Genomic DNA, 19,014 nt, shown 5'->3' with positions numbered 1-19,014 from the left:
AAGGCTTAAACAGACCAGTATTCATAATTTCAAATGAAAAAAGAAAAAAAGACCGATGGGAAACATAACCTCCTTAGTATTTTTGTAGGAAACACAGTTTTGATCTTTTTAGGGTAAGAGGTGTGTGAGTTACTGCCATCGGTCTATCACTGAATGTGTCAGAAATATCAAAACAAAACCAACTTAACTCCGCTTCCTCACAGAGCTTGATCCATGCTGGCATTTCTCCCCTTGGATTTTAGGTTTTGAAAAGGGACAAAATTCCACCACCCTGTCCAAACTTTAAGAATTCCGGGTATCAGATTTACATAATCATATGCACAACGCTTTGGCTAGTTTCCCTCGCACAAAAGATTGACAGAGAAATTTTCAAAATTTTCTCAAATGATGTTTAACAGAGCCAGGAATTTTCCACAGCATTTTCTAGAATATTTTTTCTTGTTTTATTATTGCTAGAATAAAAGCAGATTTAAATTTTTATTAAATTTTTTTAAGGTCAGTATTATCAACACTCTTATGCAATATTTCTTTGATTGTCTAAAATAAAAACAAAAGTTACACAATGATTTGCCTCATTACCCTGACTTGCCTAATTAACCTTGTGACGCCTTAATATGCCCCTTATAAGCTATATAGCTAGTATCATGAAAAATATGTAGTAAAATTGTATTTACTGTCATCATGGCAAAAAATAAAGAAATCAGTCATTAGAAATGAGTTATTAAAACTATTATGTTTAGAAATGTGTTACAAAAATCTTCTTTGTGTTAAACAGAAATTGGGAAAAAATATACACAGGGGCCTGATAACTCAGGAGGGCTAATAATTCTGACTTCAACTGTAAGTTGTATTGATGTATGTATTCATTTATTGATTCACTCATTTCCTTTTTATCCAGTCTACCAGCATCAAGGCTATCTTCATGGTGATCTCAGAATAAACTACAGAATGTTTACAATTAACAAATCGTAAAAGATAATTTAAAATAAAGTTAGACAAAAGTTCTAAAAGCATTTAGTTAACTTTTTAATCAAATTATTGTCTACAAAAAAAAAAAACACTGAAGTTCTAGAGCGACTAATACATTAAACTGCTGTATTTGGAACAATATGCTGTACTATATATATATATATATATATATATATATATATATATATATATATATATATATATATATATATATATATATGTATGTATGTGTGTGTGTGTGTGTGTGTGTGTGTGTGTGTGTGTGTGTGTGTGTGTGTGTGTATTTTTTTATTTTTTTATATATGTAGTACTGCATATTGTTCAAAATATAGCAGTTTAATGTATTAGTCGCTCTAGGACTTCATTGTTTTTTTTTTGTTTTTGTTTGTTTGTTTGTTTTTACAATGGGAAAACATGACATTAAAACAATTATTTAATGTCCATTAGGCCAGCAAGCTGGAAAAAAAGAACTCTAAAAAGGAGCTTGTAACAGAACTTAATCATATTTATTTTTAGAGGAATAGAAGCACAGTAAGTATAATGGATTTTAGTACTTTATAACACAGACTCTAATAAAAAGCTTTCTGTAAATACAAAAAACAAGGGGACAAACAAAGGACTTCTATATTGTTAATAATGATGCAATTAATTATTAAAGCATTAACTCACTTTTGCCAGCAGGTTGCGTGCATGAAATGACCACAGCTGCCGGTGTGTGTTCCTACAGCCAGATCAGGGGGCATGAAGAGAGGGTAGTAGTCCACTGTTGAACAATAAATAGATTCATTAAAAAAAACTTTTTAAAAAGACAAAACATTTGCTCAATTTAATAAAGGAAAGACTCATTTTGCAACAAGACAAAAATTTTTTTTTTTTTTGAGATTTTGTGCTTTTTTCCACAGTGTTTTTTTTTTATAATCTGACATGCAGAAAACATGTTTTGTCTTTTGAAATTCTTATTGAGATTTCAATTACAATACATATTTTAAATGTTTAGATTTTTCAGAAGAATTTTTTCCTCCTTTACTGAACAATAAATATACACTTTAAGCAAGATTACAATATACAAATATCTACAAATATCCTTAAGGTTTGTAAAGAGAGATCTGTTCATGCATCATTTAATTTCAAAAACATATATGATTCTGAATGATTATCTGAATTATTGAGTGATAAAAAGCTCTGTAAAAACCTGAGAATTAATCAACAAGAACTTTTAACATGAAATTTCAGAAACGTTTTGTGCATATTGAATTAAATGATGCATCATTTGCATATTTAAACATAGCATTTGTGACAATGGACCACAAACCAGTTATAATGGCACTTAAAAAAAATGAGATTAAAAAATTTGAAAGTTTAATAAAAAGCTAGGGGCTGCACGGTGGCGCAGTGGGTAGCGCTGCCTCACAGCAAGAAGGTCATTGTTTAGAGCCCCGGCTGAGTCATTTGGCATTTCTGTGTGGAGGTTGCATGTTCTCCCCGTGTTTGCGTGGGTTTCCTCCAGATGCTACCACTACAGTACAAATAAATGCACTACAGGTGAATTGGGTAGGCTATGTTGTCCGTTGTGCATGTGTTTATGACCTGGTTTTCAAGGTTGGGGGTTGAGCGTTGGGCTAACGACCCACCTCGCAAAAATGAGATGTTACTAAACACATGGTGCGGCTAAATATCAACTTCGACATAAATGGCTCTGAGAGAAAGTAAGTAATTAATAAGCTTTCCAGCTTTTCATTTGTTAAGATAAGGACAATGTTTAGTTGAAATACAACTAATTAAAAATCTGAAATCTAAGCTTTTAACAAAATCGAAATATTGCAAAAAAGTTCTTAGAAATGCCACATTACCAATCAAAACTTACGTTTAGATAAATTTACAGTACATTATATTCTAATTATTTTGACAAATGAAAAAATATATCATCTTGACTCATTCAACACAATGCATTGTTGGCTCTTCCTACAAATGAAGAGTTCAGATGCATAATCCTCTAAATGTCTTCTGAAAATTACTTCTAAAATGACCTTTTTAATCAACACAGTGGCGCAGTAGGTAGTGCTGTCCCCTCACAGCAAGAAGGTCTTGGGTTCGAGCCTCGGCTGGGTCAGTTGGCATTTCTTTGTGGAGTTTGCATGTTCTCCTTGCGTTCGCGTGGGTTTCCTCTGGGTGCTCCGGTTTCCCCCACAGTCCAAAGGCATGCGGTACAGGTGAATTGGGTAGGCTAAATTGTCCAAAGTGTATGAGTGTGAAGGAGTGTGTGTGGATGTTTCTCAGAGATGGGTTGCGGCTGGATGGGCATCCGCTGCATAAAAAACGTGCTGGATAAGTTGGCAGTTCATTCCGCTGTGGCGACCCCAGATTAATAAAGGGACTAAGCCGAAAATAAAATGAATGAATGAATTAATGAATAAATGAATGAATGACCTTTATTCTCAGCCTCCTATGTTTATGTCCAATCATTTTGTATTAAAGAGAATGAAAAGGACATTTTCTTTCCCATTAAAGTGAAATTACTGAACCTACACATAGGAAACCAAAGAAAAAATGCTCATTCTGATACTCTTCTAATATATCTGTGCAACACATGGCTGTTTTTGTGGTCCAGGGTCATTTATACATGTAAACACTTTCTGCTTAGTATCATGTGACTAAATTCACTTCTGATGTAAAGTGTGCAGCGTGCTTTACCTTTGGGGGACAGGGTCTTTCCGCGGCTCTGCGTGAGAACTGTGGATCTCTGCACACATGCGGTGAGCACCATAGCTGGAGCCTGAGCCTGAACCTCCTGCTCCTCCTGGCACAAAATACAGGTAAGAGTCTCCCAGTCCAGGGACCAAACACCCTGCTGAGGCCCTACAGCCACTCGATTCTTATCCACATCCATCACAAAGCTGCACACACACACAACAAAAACACACAGACATTCAATACACAATTAAATAACCGCTAATGCATAAATAAATTGAATGTGCATTTTATTAAAGACAGAGTGATGACCTTCAATAAAAAGGACAAAGAGAAAGCAAAAGAATGAAAAGTGAAAGTATAAAAACTACTTTTTTCACTTTTGTTATAATTAAATATAATAGATCAGGGGTCACCAATCTCGCTCCTGGAGGTCCGGTGCATTGCAGGATTTAGCTCCAGCTTGCCTCAACACACCTGCCTGGGTGTTTCAAGTATACCTAGTAAGACCATGATTAGCTTGTTCAGGTGTGTTTGAATATGGTTGGAGATAAAATCTGCAGGACACCAGACCTCCAGGAACAAGCTTGGTGATCCCTGAAATAGATGTTATATGTTAAATATAAAAGAAAAAAAAAGAATAAAGCACTTCAATTCAATTCAGGTTTATTTGTATAGTGTTTTTCACAATTAATATTGTTAAATTACTGTCAAAATGAAAAATGTTAAGGAGCTGTGTATAGGGTCGGCAGTACTGTACATAAAAACATAGGTAACCAGCGGTTATACATTATAAAGAAAAAAGGCTGAATTAAAGTAAAAATGTAAACATGAGAATGTGAAAACAAGTGTAAAAGAAAATGTTTTGTAAGGTAAAGAGCAAAAGAAAACAGTGTAAATAAAATGAAAAATCTAAAGAGAAAAAGAATATGTATTTATTAGTTTGTAAAAGAAAAAAAAAACAATTCTTAAGAGCTCAAAGGAAAGAGAACTAAAAAACTAAAAAGTGAAAAAGAAAAAGCATAATGAAGTATTTTAATCTTTAATCAACAAAATATTATTATATTTAATCTAAAACAAAAACAATTCAGACTAAAAGCAATTCAGTTAGATGACCTCTAAACTAATATTTATTTGACAGCAAATTCTGTAACGTTGTGAAAAGAATAAATGGGAGAAAAAAATTAAAAAGCAAAAAGAAAAAAAGCAAAATTATATATTGTTACGTCCTGAGACGTATCGTTCTTCTTCTCTCTCTCTCTCTGTCTCTTTCTCTCTCCCTGCAGGTAACTGTGTCCACCTGGTAGCGATCATTGGATCTTTCTAGTGATTGGCTGTTGGGAGAGGAGAGAGAATATTTAACCCAAACTGCACTTCAAACCAGTGTTGGTGGTGGCTAGAATGTGCAGTGGCTAAGCGCTTCTCCACATACAGACCTGTTGTTTGTTAGCGCTATAAAGATTTGATTTGACTTAAATAGCTCCTGTGTGGCAAAGCTATTGGAGTCAGACTTCTACTTTCAATGATCTTCTTGTTAACATCTAATAATTCACCCAGAGAAGTGAGTCTGGTTAATTTGTTTATTTTGAGGGTTAAGGTGGGTGCCATTTTGTTTGAAATCAGTTTTCTCCTGTTTATGTTAGTAAAGGTAGTTAGTTTTTTTTATTTTTTTTTATTTCAGATTAGCAAAAGATTATATTAGGAGTTAGCTTGTTTTTGTTTGTTGTTTTGGCCTTGCCCCCTTCTGAATTAATATCGTGTTTTCTTTGTTATATTTTTATGTGTGTAAATAAACTTCTCTTTCTCTTGATTTGATCTTGTGTTTAAGTTTCTAGCCATTCTGTTTAAGGAGATGAGTTCTCTCTCTTATTTTCCAGCCATTGAACATCATCCATCACCAATTATGTATCGCCCACATATATATATATATATATATGGCGACGCAGTCGGTAGTGCTGTCGCCCAACAGCAAGAAGGTTGCTGGGTCAAGCCTCGGCTCTGTTGGTGTTTTTGTGTGGAGTTTGCATGTTGTTCTCCCTGCGTTTGCGTTGGTTTCCTCCGGGTGCTCTGGTTTCCCCCACAGTCCAAAGACATGTGGTACAGATGAATTGGGTAGGCTAAATTGTCCGTGTGTGTATGTGGACGTGCTGGATGAGTTGGCGGTTCATTCTGCTGTGGCGACCCCGGATTAATAAAGGGACTAAGCCGACAAGAAAATAAATGTATATGTATTTATTTATTTCCCAAATGATGTTTAAAAGAGCAAGGAAATTTTCACAGTATGCCTGATAATATTTTTTTCTTCTAGAGCAAGTCTTATTTGTTTTATTTCAGCTAGAATAAAAGCAGTTTTAAATTTTTTAAAAAACATTTTAAGGTCAAAATTGTTAGCCTCTTTAAGCTTTAAAATCTAAAAAAATTCCAATAAGTCCACAGTCTAAAACCAATGTTGTACAATAACTTGCCTAATTACCCTAACTTGCCTGGTTAACCTAAATCCTTTAAATGCCACTTTAGGCTGTATAGAAATGTCTAGAAAATATCTAGTCAAATATTATTTACTGTTCCCCTACGGTTGGGGAACTTCAGTGCTATACAGTGGATTTGATCTTGGGAAAATCCACCTATGGGAGGTTTTAGTTCAGAAGCCTCCCATACGTGTCTTGTCTGAAAGAGTATTGAACGGGCCAATGAATGAATAAATTGGCAGCGTAAGCTTGCACAGGTGTGCTTCATAGCCAATTATCCCAGCATATAAGCACACCTGGAGCGAGCAAACGGCATCCTTTTTGCTTCAGAGACTTTCTGATCGAGTCGGTGATGGTTCCTCCTGCTGTGATCCAGCGATTCCGAGCGAACGAGAGCATTCTCCCGGTCCAGAGTGTGTACACGCAGCGGCAGACGGTCGAGCTGGGGTTTTCCTGCTCCTCTATGCGCTCCATCCAAGCTTCGGGCGCGGGAAGCGATCCGTCTAACAGATGGTAGCCCTTACGCCTGATGACACTGGAGACCAGACGTCCACCGCGGCATCGGAGGGTGGGCTTTCATTGTCCGATGATGATCCAGACCCGCTCGCCCCCTCCGGGCAGGTGAGCGCTGTCACAACGGATCCTGAAACGGACATGTTAGCCGTGCTTTCCTGGGCTGCTTCGGCCGTGGGTTGGAGATGGTTTATCCCCCAGCTCTGCGGCCAGACCGACTAGAGGGGCGTTCCCTTCTTCCCGGAGGTGCACAGTAGGCTCACGCGGTCTTGAAGGGCACTTTTTTTCTGCTCGTGCTGTGTGTCCCTCCACCCTCAACACTCTTGACGGTGGAACAGCCAGGGGGTATGTGGCGATTCCTCAGGTTGAGTGCGCGATGGCGGTCAATCCGCGCGGCTCCTCTCCTTGGCGGGGTCCGCCTTGTCTCCCATCCAAAGCCTGTAAGTTATATGCCTCCCTCGGAGCTAGAGCTTACAAGGCTGCGGGCCAGGCTGCTTCTGCCTTGCATGCAATAGCCACCTACCAACGCTACCAAGCGCAGGCGCTGGCCGAGCTGCACGAAGGTGGGTCCAATCCAAGCTTACGAGCTTCGAACCGCCGCCGACTTAACTCTTCGGACTACTGAGTCCGCTGCGTGTGCGTTTGGGAAGGACGATGTCCACATTAGTGATCCAGGAACGCCATCCCTGGCTGATATGCGCGAAGTTTACAAAGTCCGCTTTCTTGACTTCCCCATATCCCAAGCCATGTTCGGCGACACCGTCTGTGAATTCACCCAGGAATTCAAGGCGGTGAGAGAGCAGTTGATGGGTGATATCTTATTGGCGGTCCATAGCCCGCTCCGCCCGCCGTGCCATTCATACCTGCTCCTCGCCGAAGGCGCCCGCCTACGAGAGCTGCACCGCCCCCTCACACGCCTCTGGCGAAGCGAGCACGTCGAGCACCTCGGAAGCAGGCAGCCCCCCCGGCCCAGAACGCCGCTAAGTCCGGCAGCGGACCGCGAAGTGTCCCTGAGACAGGCCATCTTGAGAAGAGGGAACTTGCTCTTTCCCCGCTGGAGGGCGGGGCCCCATTTCCAACGGCACTTTTTACTGCCATGAAAACATCATGAAAGAGCACTTTTCCACTTCCCCGGATGTGACAGCCCGAAATCTGCCAGTCTGGGACGCTATGCTTTCTAGCTTGCAGATTCGGTGCGTTTCGCTAGTGGCTCACGAGCCCTGGGAGGACGGTCTCCTTTCAGACTCGGCTATGCGATCCAGTCCGCGAAATGGCCCCCCCAAGTCACGAGTGTGTTCACCAGGGTCAGCCCCCTGTCCGCCCCTGTCTTGCGAGAGGAGATTGCTGTCCTCCTGGCGAAGGATGCAATCGAGCCGCTCCCTCCAGCCGAGATGGAGAGCGGGTTTTACAGCCCACACTTCATTGTGCCCAAAAAGAGTGGTGGGTCACGGCCAATCCTAGATCTGCGCGTTTTGAACTGCTGTCTGCACAAGCTGTCGTTCAGAATGCTCACGCAGAAGCGCATCCTCCGGTGCGTTCGTCCTCTGGGTTGGTCTGCAGCATTAGACCTGATGGACGCGTATTTTCATGTCTCCACTCTTCCTCGCCACCATCAGTTTCTGCTGTTTGCGTTTGAAGGTCGAGCTTGGCAATACAAAGCCCTCCCCTTCGGTCTCTCTCTGCCTCCGCGGGTCCTCACCAAGCCCGCGGAGGGTGCCTTAGCGCCCCTTCAGCTCGCGGGCATCCGCATACTCAATTTTCTATTTACAGGTGTGAAAGTACTCTAAAATAAATCCAAAGCAGAGCAGTAATAAAACATTAAAGCAACAAGAAAGCAAATAGAGTCAAAGCAAAAGTAAAAGTATAAAAGAAAGAGAAACTAAAAAACAAAAAAGATAGAATGAACAAGAGAGAAAGTGATACGGAGAGGGGGAAAAAAAAAAGTCGACCTGTCCAGAGATGCTGCAGTGTCGCTCTGACTGGAGCTCTCAGGCATATTTTCATAAAGGATCTTATTGGACTCAATGAAGTTCTTCTGCATGGCCGACATCTGAGCCATGATCTTCCGTCGGTGCGCTTTAGCAGCCTCAGCTTTCCTCTTCTGCTCTTTATCCTGAACGCTCTGAGAGAAAGCACACACTTTAAACACCTCAGAGACACAGGAGCATTAAGACTGAGGGTCCCGTACAAATTTGTGCATTTATACCTCCTCTGCTTTGCTGTGATCCATAGCGAATGAAGCGGCAGGGCTGGATTTCTCCCGAAGACACTTCACCACCTCAAACATCTTACAAATACAGACATTCGGGTTTTAAATCTTCAATAAATGAATCAGGTTTACATCAAATCTTCATCTGCATACCTGCAGGTTCCATGCGATCATGTCTTTCAGAACTTTCAGAGAAGGTAAAGACTTCATTTTGGTCAGGAAGTGGAGCAAGGATTTGCCTTGTTCAGAACCAGTTTCTGAAAAGAGAAATGTATCTGGATAAATTCAAATATATCTGGGAAATAGAAATATATCAGGAGAATAAAGCATTAACAGTAGAGTTTCACATATATTGAAATAAAATTATAATGTGGCTCAGGGTGAATTATCAAAAATCAAATGCTGTGATCAAATAATTGTAAATATTGTTTATTTATCTAAATAAAAACATATTCATTTGTGTTCTTTTTTTTAAGTTTGAATAATTTTGAGTTAATTTATGTATTACTGTTATCATAATAGTGTTTTTATCATTATTCTATTTTTATTTAAATTAAAAATGTAAACCTTGAAAAATAGGCATAATATGAATGGGTCATTCTTCAACAACGAGCACTTTCAGCCTTGTGAAGTAAAAAAAAAAAAAAAACTTGTTCAAATTTAATGTAACAGCCTCATAAGCTTAAACAATTTGTCTAGTTTTAAGACCTGTAAGAGGACAAACTTAGATAAGAAGAAAAACATTTGTGGACTGCACAAATGTCAATTCCACAACATCTCAATATAGGGCTTTTATTTTAAAACGAAATAAATTATGTCAGTCAAACATTGTCTAAGTTCATTTTTTTATCTAGTTCAACCAATCTTTCCATGATATATATTATAATATATACATATATTATACATTTGTCAATGAAATAAATGAGTGGTATGCTGACTTGTACACCTGTCACACTCTAAAATTTCAGATCAATTTGGTTCAGAGCTCATAAGAAAATAAATAAACTGAATTTGTATAATAAATAGAGCATGAACTAATACATTGTGATGACACTTAAAATGTGTGATAAAAACTTTAAAAAAAATTATATATATATATATATATATATATATATATATATATATATATATATATATATATATATATATATATATATATATATATTTTATTTATTTATTTTAAATGTGTATAGTGATGGATATGACAGTGGTGGAAATGACATTTCAACAGTTTATTGTGGAGAAATAAAAAATAGCTACACCAATTAGCTTGGAATTGAGACTAGCCTTTCATGTACAGAAAACACTCTTATTTACCTTAATTTTGTTTGGTTTTTAAAAACATCACAACATGGATTTCCTTTTCAAGCAATATTTACCTTGATTTTTCTTCAAGTGTTGTTGATAAAAATGTAAATTCCCTCTATCTTGAACATGTTTTTAAATAGCACTATTCATTTTCATAGAAACCACCTAAATAATCTTTCACACAAACTTTTTAAGGCAGCATTATGGTGTTGTGGTGTAAATGACACTGATACAGTGCAACATATATTTTGTATAAAAAACTAATATTGATAATAGTCTCACATTAATAACCATAAAATATTTAAATTATTTCACTAGTTCTTACTTAAGATACATTAATGATTACCAGATAAATAATATTTTAAAATGTTATTTTTATTGTTGACGTTTAAAACTCTGGCTGTGCAACAAGGTGAAAAACAATGATTTTGACACCTAAAGGTTGAATGTTATAAAAAAAAAATATAATAGAAAGGTAGTACATTTTTTAAAGTAGGTTTCATTGTTAGTTTGACAACGAAAGAGGAATTTGAACAAAATTATATATATTTTTGGATATATGATCAAAGGGCTTAAAAGTGCTATATATATATATATATATATATATATATATATATATATATATATATATATATATATATATATATATATATAGATTATATCGATTAAAAATTAACACAATTAATGCAGTTGCAGGTTTTTTGTTTATTTCCTGTTGTGGTGGACATGTGTTCAACATGCAAGAAATGTGGATAAGTCCAAGGAAGCACTTTTTGAAGGCAAGTTTCAGTATAAAATAATTAGTTGCATCACAGGTTACCCAGAGTTTCATGCAATTTCGGGTGTTTCATTTTTAACTTTCGACTTCTGTTGTAAGTTGATGCCGCATGGCGAACAGCAAGAAAATCCTCCGCATTTCGTGACTCTGTGTTGCTTTAAGGTAATAAAATCGCTGCTTAGGCTACACGGTAGACTTTTAATAAGAGTATAATCTTAATCATATTAAAATCGGAGTATTGGTGTCTTATGTACTTGTACTCAGAAAGTCTCTGGTGAAGTCGCGAGCTGTCAAAGATAGGGCATTACTCTGCCTTTCAGCATGAGCCCTACAAATTTAGCGTGTTTCCTCATTAAACGCAACGAAATATATAAATATATATATATTTCATTTAAAAACACTAGGCCTTTACATATCATGTCATAGATCATGACCAACAGATAACTGTGATTGAGTAAAACAATAAAATTACAGAAGCAAAAGCGTGGATTACCTAAGCTAAATGTTTATTATAAGCACAGTACACTTTCAAGATGATGAGTGAGATCTTACTTTTTGCTTTCAAACTAAAGTCGAAGGTCACTTCTTCAGCACTGCTGTTTTCCAGCTGTGTTGTCTCCTCCAGCAGAGCCTGGCCTACAAGATGCAGTGCCTGCAGTCACACACAAATAACATTGTTTTAGTTGTTACCTTAAATTAAATGAACTAGCCGTTGTACAATTTTCCAACAATATTCTTTTGAAACGACCATTCCATTCCCAAAAAGGTTATATTATTAAAAAGAAAAAGAAACTGTGAGGAATAAAGCAGTAAAAGCTGTACCCGCTGGATCATTGGTTCAGTCCACTGGTTTGAACGATCCTCCACTGCTTTCTGAAGAATCCTCCTCAAAACATGGATGAAGATGTCACAGCAGAGCAGATTCACAATGCTGGAGAATGCTGGACGGAAGGGTGGTGGCACTGGGGGACGCAGAGCTAAAACAGAGCAAGGCCAAATATCACATTATTATTATTATTATTATTATTATTATTATTATTATTTTGTATTTGGGTCCTCCAATCAGCATTTTTGGGTATGATCACCAATCACTGTACAATAGAAGTAGTATTTATATTTTTTTTATAATTTGTTTAATGTATTTACCTGGTTTGTTTAGATAATTTCTTATCTGTTTAGACATCACGTTTTATTTATTCATTTACTTAAATTTGTTTCTTAATTTTTATTTAATTTAGAGTGTTCCAATCAGAATTTTGGGGTTTGATCATCAATCACTGCATGCTCATACTGGAAAGCGTATTGGGCTTTTTTGTAATATTTGTAATGTATTTATGTATACACATTTTTTTTGTTTAGATTTTGTAGTTTTTTTATTTTGTTTGGCTGTTTGTTTTGTTGGTTTGGTTGTTTTGTCTGGGTGTTTTATTTGGCTGTTTTTGTTTTGTTTTATTAGGCTGTTTATTTTGTTTTGCTGTTGTTTTGTTTGGCTTTTGTGCTGTTGTTTTGTTTTGTTTGTTTTGCTAAGCTATATTTTTTGTCTGGCTGTTATTTTTCATTTATTTTTTGTTTGTCTAATTTTTTTGGGGGGTTTTTTTGTTTATTTTTGTTAGGCTGTTTTGTTTAGTTTTGTTAGGCTGTTTTGTTTTGTTTGCTGTTTTGTTTTATTTGGCTCTTATGTTTGTTGGGCTGTTTTGTTTTATGTTTTGTTTGGCTGTTTTTTGTTTTGATTGGTTGTTTTTTGTTTGTTTGTTTGTTTGTTTGATTTGTTTTGTTTGTCTGATTTAATTTTTTTGTTTTGTTTTGTTTGGCTGATTTGTTTTGTTTGACTGTTTTGTTTGACTGTTTTGTTTGGCTGATTTGTTGTTTGGCTGATCACCAATCGCTGTACCTGAGAATGGATAATGAGAGAGATCAATAATCATGTTACACACATCTATCAGTGAATATAAATTGTTGTTAATTTGCATGACATACCTTTTTCACTGCTCTCTTGAGACCTTCTCTCCTTCTGAGCTTCTTCTGCCTAAAATGAAAATATTTATAGTCATTTCAACACTAATAAGCTAATATAGTTCATGAGATAACAGGCGCATTGTGTACCTTACTATGCTGTGGTCTGGAGTAATGATAGAAAAAGGGGTTAAACTCTTTCAGACATTCCTTCTTCACATTATACAAGCCATGACCTGACACTCCTGGTTTCCTAAAACAACAACAAAAAATGTCAACATGTTTGCTTAGTATTTTATAATGTGTGTGTATATATATATATATATATATATATATATATATATATATATATATATATATATATATATATATATATATATATATACATATATATATATATACATATATATATATATATATATATATATATATATATATACATATATATATATATACATATATATATATATATATATATATATATATATATATATATATATATATATATATATATATACATATATATATATACATATATATATATACATATATATATATATATATATATATATATATATATATATATATATATATATATATATATATATATATTAGTATGTCACAAAAGTGAGCACACCCTTCCCATTTCCGCAAATATTTTCATAGGACAACACTACAGAAATGACACTTTGACACAATGAAAAGTAGTCAGTGTAAAGTGTGTATAGCAGTGTAAATTTATTGTCCTCTCAAAATAACTACAAATGCAGCCAATAATAGCTGAACCCCTGGCAACAAAAGTAAGTACACCCCAAAGTGAAAATGTAAAAATTGAGCACAATTACTGATTTTTCTTCGCCTGTGTCATGTAACTTATTAGTGTTACACTGTCTCGGGTATCCACAGATAGCAGGTGAGTTAAATTTGGTATAAAAGCTCTTACATTCTCTCTACCTGGCCACTAAACGTTCATGGCACCTCATGGTAAACAACTCTCAGAAGACCTGAAAAATGAATTGTTGCCTTACATAAAGATGGCCTAGGCTATAAGAAGATAGCCAACACTCTAAAACTGCTCTGCAGCACAGTAGCCAAGACCATCCAGTGCTTTAAGAGGACAATTTCTTCTCTGAACAGGCCTCGCCATGGTCGGCCAAAGAAACTGAGTGCACGTTCTCACTGTCATATCCAAAGACTGTCTTTGAAAAACAGAAGAATGAGTGCTTCGAGCATTGCTGCAGAGATTTAAGAGATGGGAGGTCAGCCTGTCAGTGCTCAGACTGTACGCCGCACATTGCATCAAATTAGTCTGCATTTTTGTGGTCAAAAGGAAGCCTCTGCTAAAGATGATGCAAGAAAGCTCGCAAACAATTTGCTGCAGACATGCAAACTAAGGACCAGGATTACTGGAACCATGTCCTGTGGTCTGATGAGACCAAGATAAACCCATTTGGTTCAGATGTTGTCAAGCGTGAGTGGCGGCAACCAGTTGAGGAGTACAAAGATAAGTGTGTCTTGCCTACCATTAAACATGGTGTTGGGAGTGTCAAGTTCTGGGGCTGCATGCATGCTGCTGGCATTTAGGAGCTACATTTCATTTAGGGAAACATGAGTTCTAACATGTACTGTGACATACTGAAGCAGTTCCCTCAGGAAACTGGGCTGCAGAGTGGTGTTCCAGCATGACAATGACCCTCTTTGATGACCACTAGCTTGCTAAAAAGGCTGAAGGTAAAGGCGATGTGCTGACCAAGCATGTCTCCAGACCTAAACCCCATAGAACACCTCTAGGGCATCCTGAAAAGGAAGGTGAAGGAGCACAAGTTGTCAAATGTCCAACACCTCCATAATCTTGTGATGGAGGAGTGGAAGAGTATTCCAGTGGCAACCTGTGAAGTTCTGGTCAACTCCATGCCGGAAAATGATGGTGGCCACACAAAATATTGACATTTCACATTTTTACTTTGGGGTGTACTCACTTTTTTTGCCTGGGGTTTAGCTATTATTGGCTGCATTTGTAGTTATTTTGAGAGGACAATAAATTTACACTGCTATACACACTTTACACTGACTACTATTCATTGTGTTAAAGAGTCATTTCTGCAGTGATGTCCTATAAAAAGTTTTAAATAAACATTTGCAAAAATGGGAGGGGTGAACTCACTTTTGTGACATACTATGTATCATTAATAATAGTGTAATAACTGTAATAAAATACTTAACATTTGGTGAAATTAACTCACTTGAAATTGGCAACCTTAGCGATGACTGTTTCAAGACCCGTTTCATGGTTTTCCTGCAACACAAGTAACAACAATGCTTCATAAAATCACTTGAATAATGACTTTTTATCAGTTAGAGCTACTACTAAAATAAAATAAAATAAAAAAGAATGAATAGAAATATAAAAAAACAAATTACGAAATATAAAAAAAAATTACAAAATAACAAAAAAAACTATAAATAAAATATAATAACAATAATAAAATAAATTAAAAATAAAATATAATAACAATAATAAAATAAATTAAATTAAATTAAATCAAATTAAAATAAAATAAAATCGTACATTTTCAGGCAGGCTTTTGATCAAGGTGCTGTGGGCCATGGGTTCAATACAGAGCAGATGAATGACCTCCCTCATAATGACGTCCTCCTTGGTCACATTACTGATTCCAGGTACATACCGCTCACCTGCATATTTCACATGCAAAATATATAGGGTAAAATAATACAAAGGCAGCACTTCAACTCATTTTCAGAATTAATAACGCATCAACAGAAGGCAACAAAAGATAAATGATCAACTAAAATCAATCAAAAACAAATAGCAAACACATTTCATGAAAATAACAATGTCAAGAAGAGAGAACTTGCCTACAATGATGATTAATAAGTAAAGCATCTCCTCTGTTAACCTGTTCCACTGTTTCAGTACTTCCTGTGGAGTAAAAAATTACCCAAATCAATGATAAAGGACAAAAGGTGTATGATATAAATTACAATACAAAAATTTAAATAAGTTACAAAGCATGCACTTACCATAACATAGTCTAAATAAATTAATAAGACTTGACTAAATATAATTAATATATTTAAATGACTTAATATATTTACCTCACCCTCTCTAACTCACCTGATCTTTACTGGAGCAGTTGCCATTGAAAATGTCGAAAAGTTCAAATCTCAAAAGTACAAGCATAAGGAAATGATTGGGGTCCATTTTGGAAGCAGCAATCTGCATAGAGTTAGACAATGTGATAATTAAATAAATACATTTTATTTATTAACTATATTATTTGTTGTTATATAATTGTTTTTATTTGAATAAATGTTTTATATTTTATTTTTTGCACATACCTGCAGCATGATAACATCCTTATCAAACATTTCATCCCTGCATTTAACGTCCTGATAGTAATACACCTAACAGAGTCAAACATAAGCAAAAGGTGGAATGCATTAATAATCAACATGCACATCCAAACATGTACAAATAATAATTTCAATGAATAAAAAAAGAAAAAATACTGTAAGAGCCTAAATTACCATATGCATTTGTCTATGTCGCTAAAAAATGCATTTTTCACCAAAAAAGGCTCACACAAATTCCAACGGCAGATACTGATTAGATCAGGGCCTGGTGTGTGGACTTTGGGGTTTTTACGAAATGGTCACTTCACATTGGTCAGTTTGAATGTCTCAGTATTTGGGCTTTTGTCACATGGTCAAGAAACAGACAAAATAGACCTAAACTTCACTCTGTGTCTTTTTCTTCTATGCGTTTTCCTGAGCTCTGCTCTTCTCCTTCTCTGGAGGCCATCTTCTCTGGCTCTACTGCTCCCAGGCTCTTTGAGGCCAACTTACTCTCTTTGTCTCTCTCTCCATCCTCCTCTCTCTTTCTTAGGTATGTTTATGTTTAAGCTGGGTACAATTATTATCACATTTTTATCATTTTATATTTTATCATTTTATATAGTTATTTGAAAAACTTTATTTGTTGTATTATGTTGATTAAAAAGTTTCCATTACATTTTGAATACAATATTAAAACATTGCTGTAATTGACACTATATCTTGAAAGGAATGTTATCAGAATTTTATATAACTAAACGAAAAGTAACATTTTACTGAAACTCCTAATTAATTCAGAAAATTGTCAGTGCTGCATCCCAATTCATCTGCATGTACTACATCCTGAAAGTATGTACTTTTTTGGGTAAGGAAAAAAAAAAAAAAGCACTAGTCAGCAGCTAGCGCTCTGCAACTCTCACATGGTCACCCATTAAAGCTAAGCAGGGCTGTGTCTGGTAAGTACCTGGATGGGAGACCACATGGGAAAGCAAGGTTGGCAGAAGTGGTGTTAGTGAGACCAGCTGGGGGCGCTCAACCTGTGGTCTATGTGAGTAATAATGCCTCAGTATATTGATGGGCATTCTATACTGCTCAGTGATTGTCGTCCTATCGGAAAAGATGTTAAACCAAGGTCCTGACTCTCTGTGGTCATTAAAAAAGGTTTAACCCCCAGCCAATTTTTTCCCACTGGCCATCATGGCCTCCTAACCATCCCCTTATCATAATTGGCTTTATCACTAGCTATGTTTCCATCCAAAAATGCGAATGAACTTTATGCGCAAAACTGGATTATCGCATAAAAGACATGCGAATAAAACAGCGTTTCCATCCAACGAGTCAAAGCAAACAAAATTGCCCCTTCCTGATTAACTGGCTCCACATATTAACAGTAAAAAACTGAATTTGCTGCAGTAATGGAAGCTACATCAATCTTTTCTTCATTCAATAAATGACTTGCGCCTCACAAGGCAATCCTGACAGGCAGTGATTGTGCAGTGGCGTTTGAAGGTGTCAGACGCTCTTGATTCTGGAGGTTAATAATGATATAATAAAGCTATTACTTAAACGGTAAGGCGTTTTAGAATGACCAAAACAACATTTCAGATGTTTTATAATGTGCTCAGCCGCTGGTTTGTCCATTTACACAATTTTTTCATGATCACATGATTTTATGTGCATTTTCGAAATTTATGCACATCTTGGCGTTTCCATTATGCACATACACAAAATGCTCATAAAAATAGGTGGATGGAAACATAGCTACTGTCTCCTCTCCATCAATAAGCTGGTGTGTGGTCTAGCAATACGGTTGCCATCACCTCATCCAAGTGGATGATGCAAACTGGTGATGGACGAGGAGATTTCGCCCAAAAATGTGTAAAGCGCTTTGAGTGTCCAGAAAAGCACTTTATAAATGTAAAGACTTATTATTATTATTTAAAAAATACATACATTTTAGTGTTACAGTAGATTATGCAAACTTTGGGACATACTACTTCCTCAAGAACGGAATGTTCTGTTGCTTAGTTATGTGCCCTGTCTATCATCGTCACATATTTTACAATGATTTCACATTTAATGTCCTACCATTGGAAAATAATCTGCCATTTGCAGGTCTTTCATGTAGAAAAAAAAAAAATTCTCCCCGGGTGTTTGCATAATTATTCAAAATGATCTAACATGTCTGCACAAAAGATCACATAATGGGAATAAATGTTTTATTTTCCATTAGGTCAATCATTCAAACCTCTTTATCGGAGCATTTCCATTTATTTATTACTCACTATTCTTCACTAAATATTAGTCGCTGTATAGTCAATATTTTGCATTTGTAGTACATATTTTTTATCCATGTTTGTAGTTCTAATCGAATTGAGGTCCAATGTATTGTGGGTAACATTAGCCATTACAGTATGTATGCATGTGCACTTCAAATTTCTAAAGGAAATAGTAGACTATCCTAAAAACGTAGTAATACTAATTTTATTCTATAGTAATTTTAAGCCCTTTTTATCCTACCCATTCGCCTTCCCCTTGGCTCTCTGAAACGAGTGTAAAGGGGTAGGGATAAATATATTCCCCTAAGAAACTAGACACCATTAATAGACGCACACCTCATCATGTCATCCCTAGCATAGATTGTAAGCACAGCAAATGCATAGTTTTCAATTTCATATTAAAGTTGAGCATAATTCACAGTTTGAGTGTTGACACTAATCTTCAGTATGAGTGAATTGAAAACCTTGTGTTCTTCGACATCATGCGCTCCAACA

General features: G+C 36.1%; 1 protein-coding gene across 2 annotated transcripts in view; it reads right to left on the bottom strand.

The window, feature by feature from the left end:
- Window positions 1-19,014, bottom strand: part of ubr1 (ubiquitin protein ligase E3 component n-recognin 1) — a 79,672-nt gene that overhangs the window by 18,498 nt on the left and 42,160 nt on the right. The window contains exons 18-31 of one of the 2 annotated variants that reach the window (XM_021467517.3): window positions 16,247-16,312; window positions 16,023-16,124; window positions 15,764-15,827; window positions 15,456-15,580; window positions 15,130-15,182; window positions 13,037-13,139; window positions 12,911-12,959; window positions 11,756-11,910; window positions 11,486-11,585; window positions 9,001-9,104; window positions 8,845-8,925; window positions 8,588-8,760; window positions 3,661-3,863; window positions 1,639-1,732 (exon numbers count right to left, since the gene is read on the bottom strand). In XM_021467517.3, coding sequence (XP_021323192.1) covers window positions 1,639-1,732; window positions 3,661-3,863; window positions 8,588-8,760; window positions 8,845-8,925; window positions 9,001-9,104; window positions 11,486-11,585; window positions 11,756-11,910; window positions 12,911-12,959; window positions 13,037-13,139; window positions 15,130-15,182; window positions 15,456-15,580; window positions 15,764-15,827; window positions 16,023-16,124; window positions 16,247-16,312 — 1,472 coding nt within the window. Of the gene's footprint in view, window positions 1-1,638; window positions 1,733-3,660; window positions 3,864-8,587; window positions 8,761-8,844; window positions 8,926-9,000; window positions 9,105-11,485; window positions 11,586-11,755; window positions 11,911-12,573; window positions 12,825-12,910; window positions 12,960-13,036; window positions 13,140-15,129; window positions 15,183-15,455; window positions 15,581-15,763; window positions 15,828-16,022; window positions 16,125-16,246; window positions 16,313-19,014 lie in introns of those variants that run through there. The other variant, XM_073927873.1, reaches the window with a different exon arrangement.

The sequence above is a fragment of the Danio rerio genome, chromosome 17 (assembly GCF_049306965.1).
Source record: "Danio rerio strain Tuebingen ecotype United States chromosome 17, GRCz12tu, whole genome shotgun sequence".
In the NCBI taxonomy this organism is placed as follows: domain Eukaryota; kingdom Metazoa; phylum Chordata; class Actinopteri; order Cypriniformes; family Danionidae; genus Danio; species Danio rerio.
The sequence above is the reverse complement of the archived record's forward strand: the minus strand, read 5'-3'. Positions and strand labels throughout refer to the sequence as shown.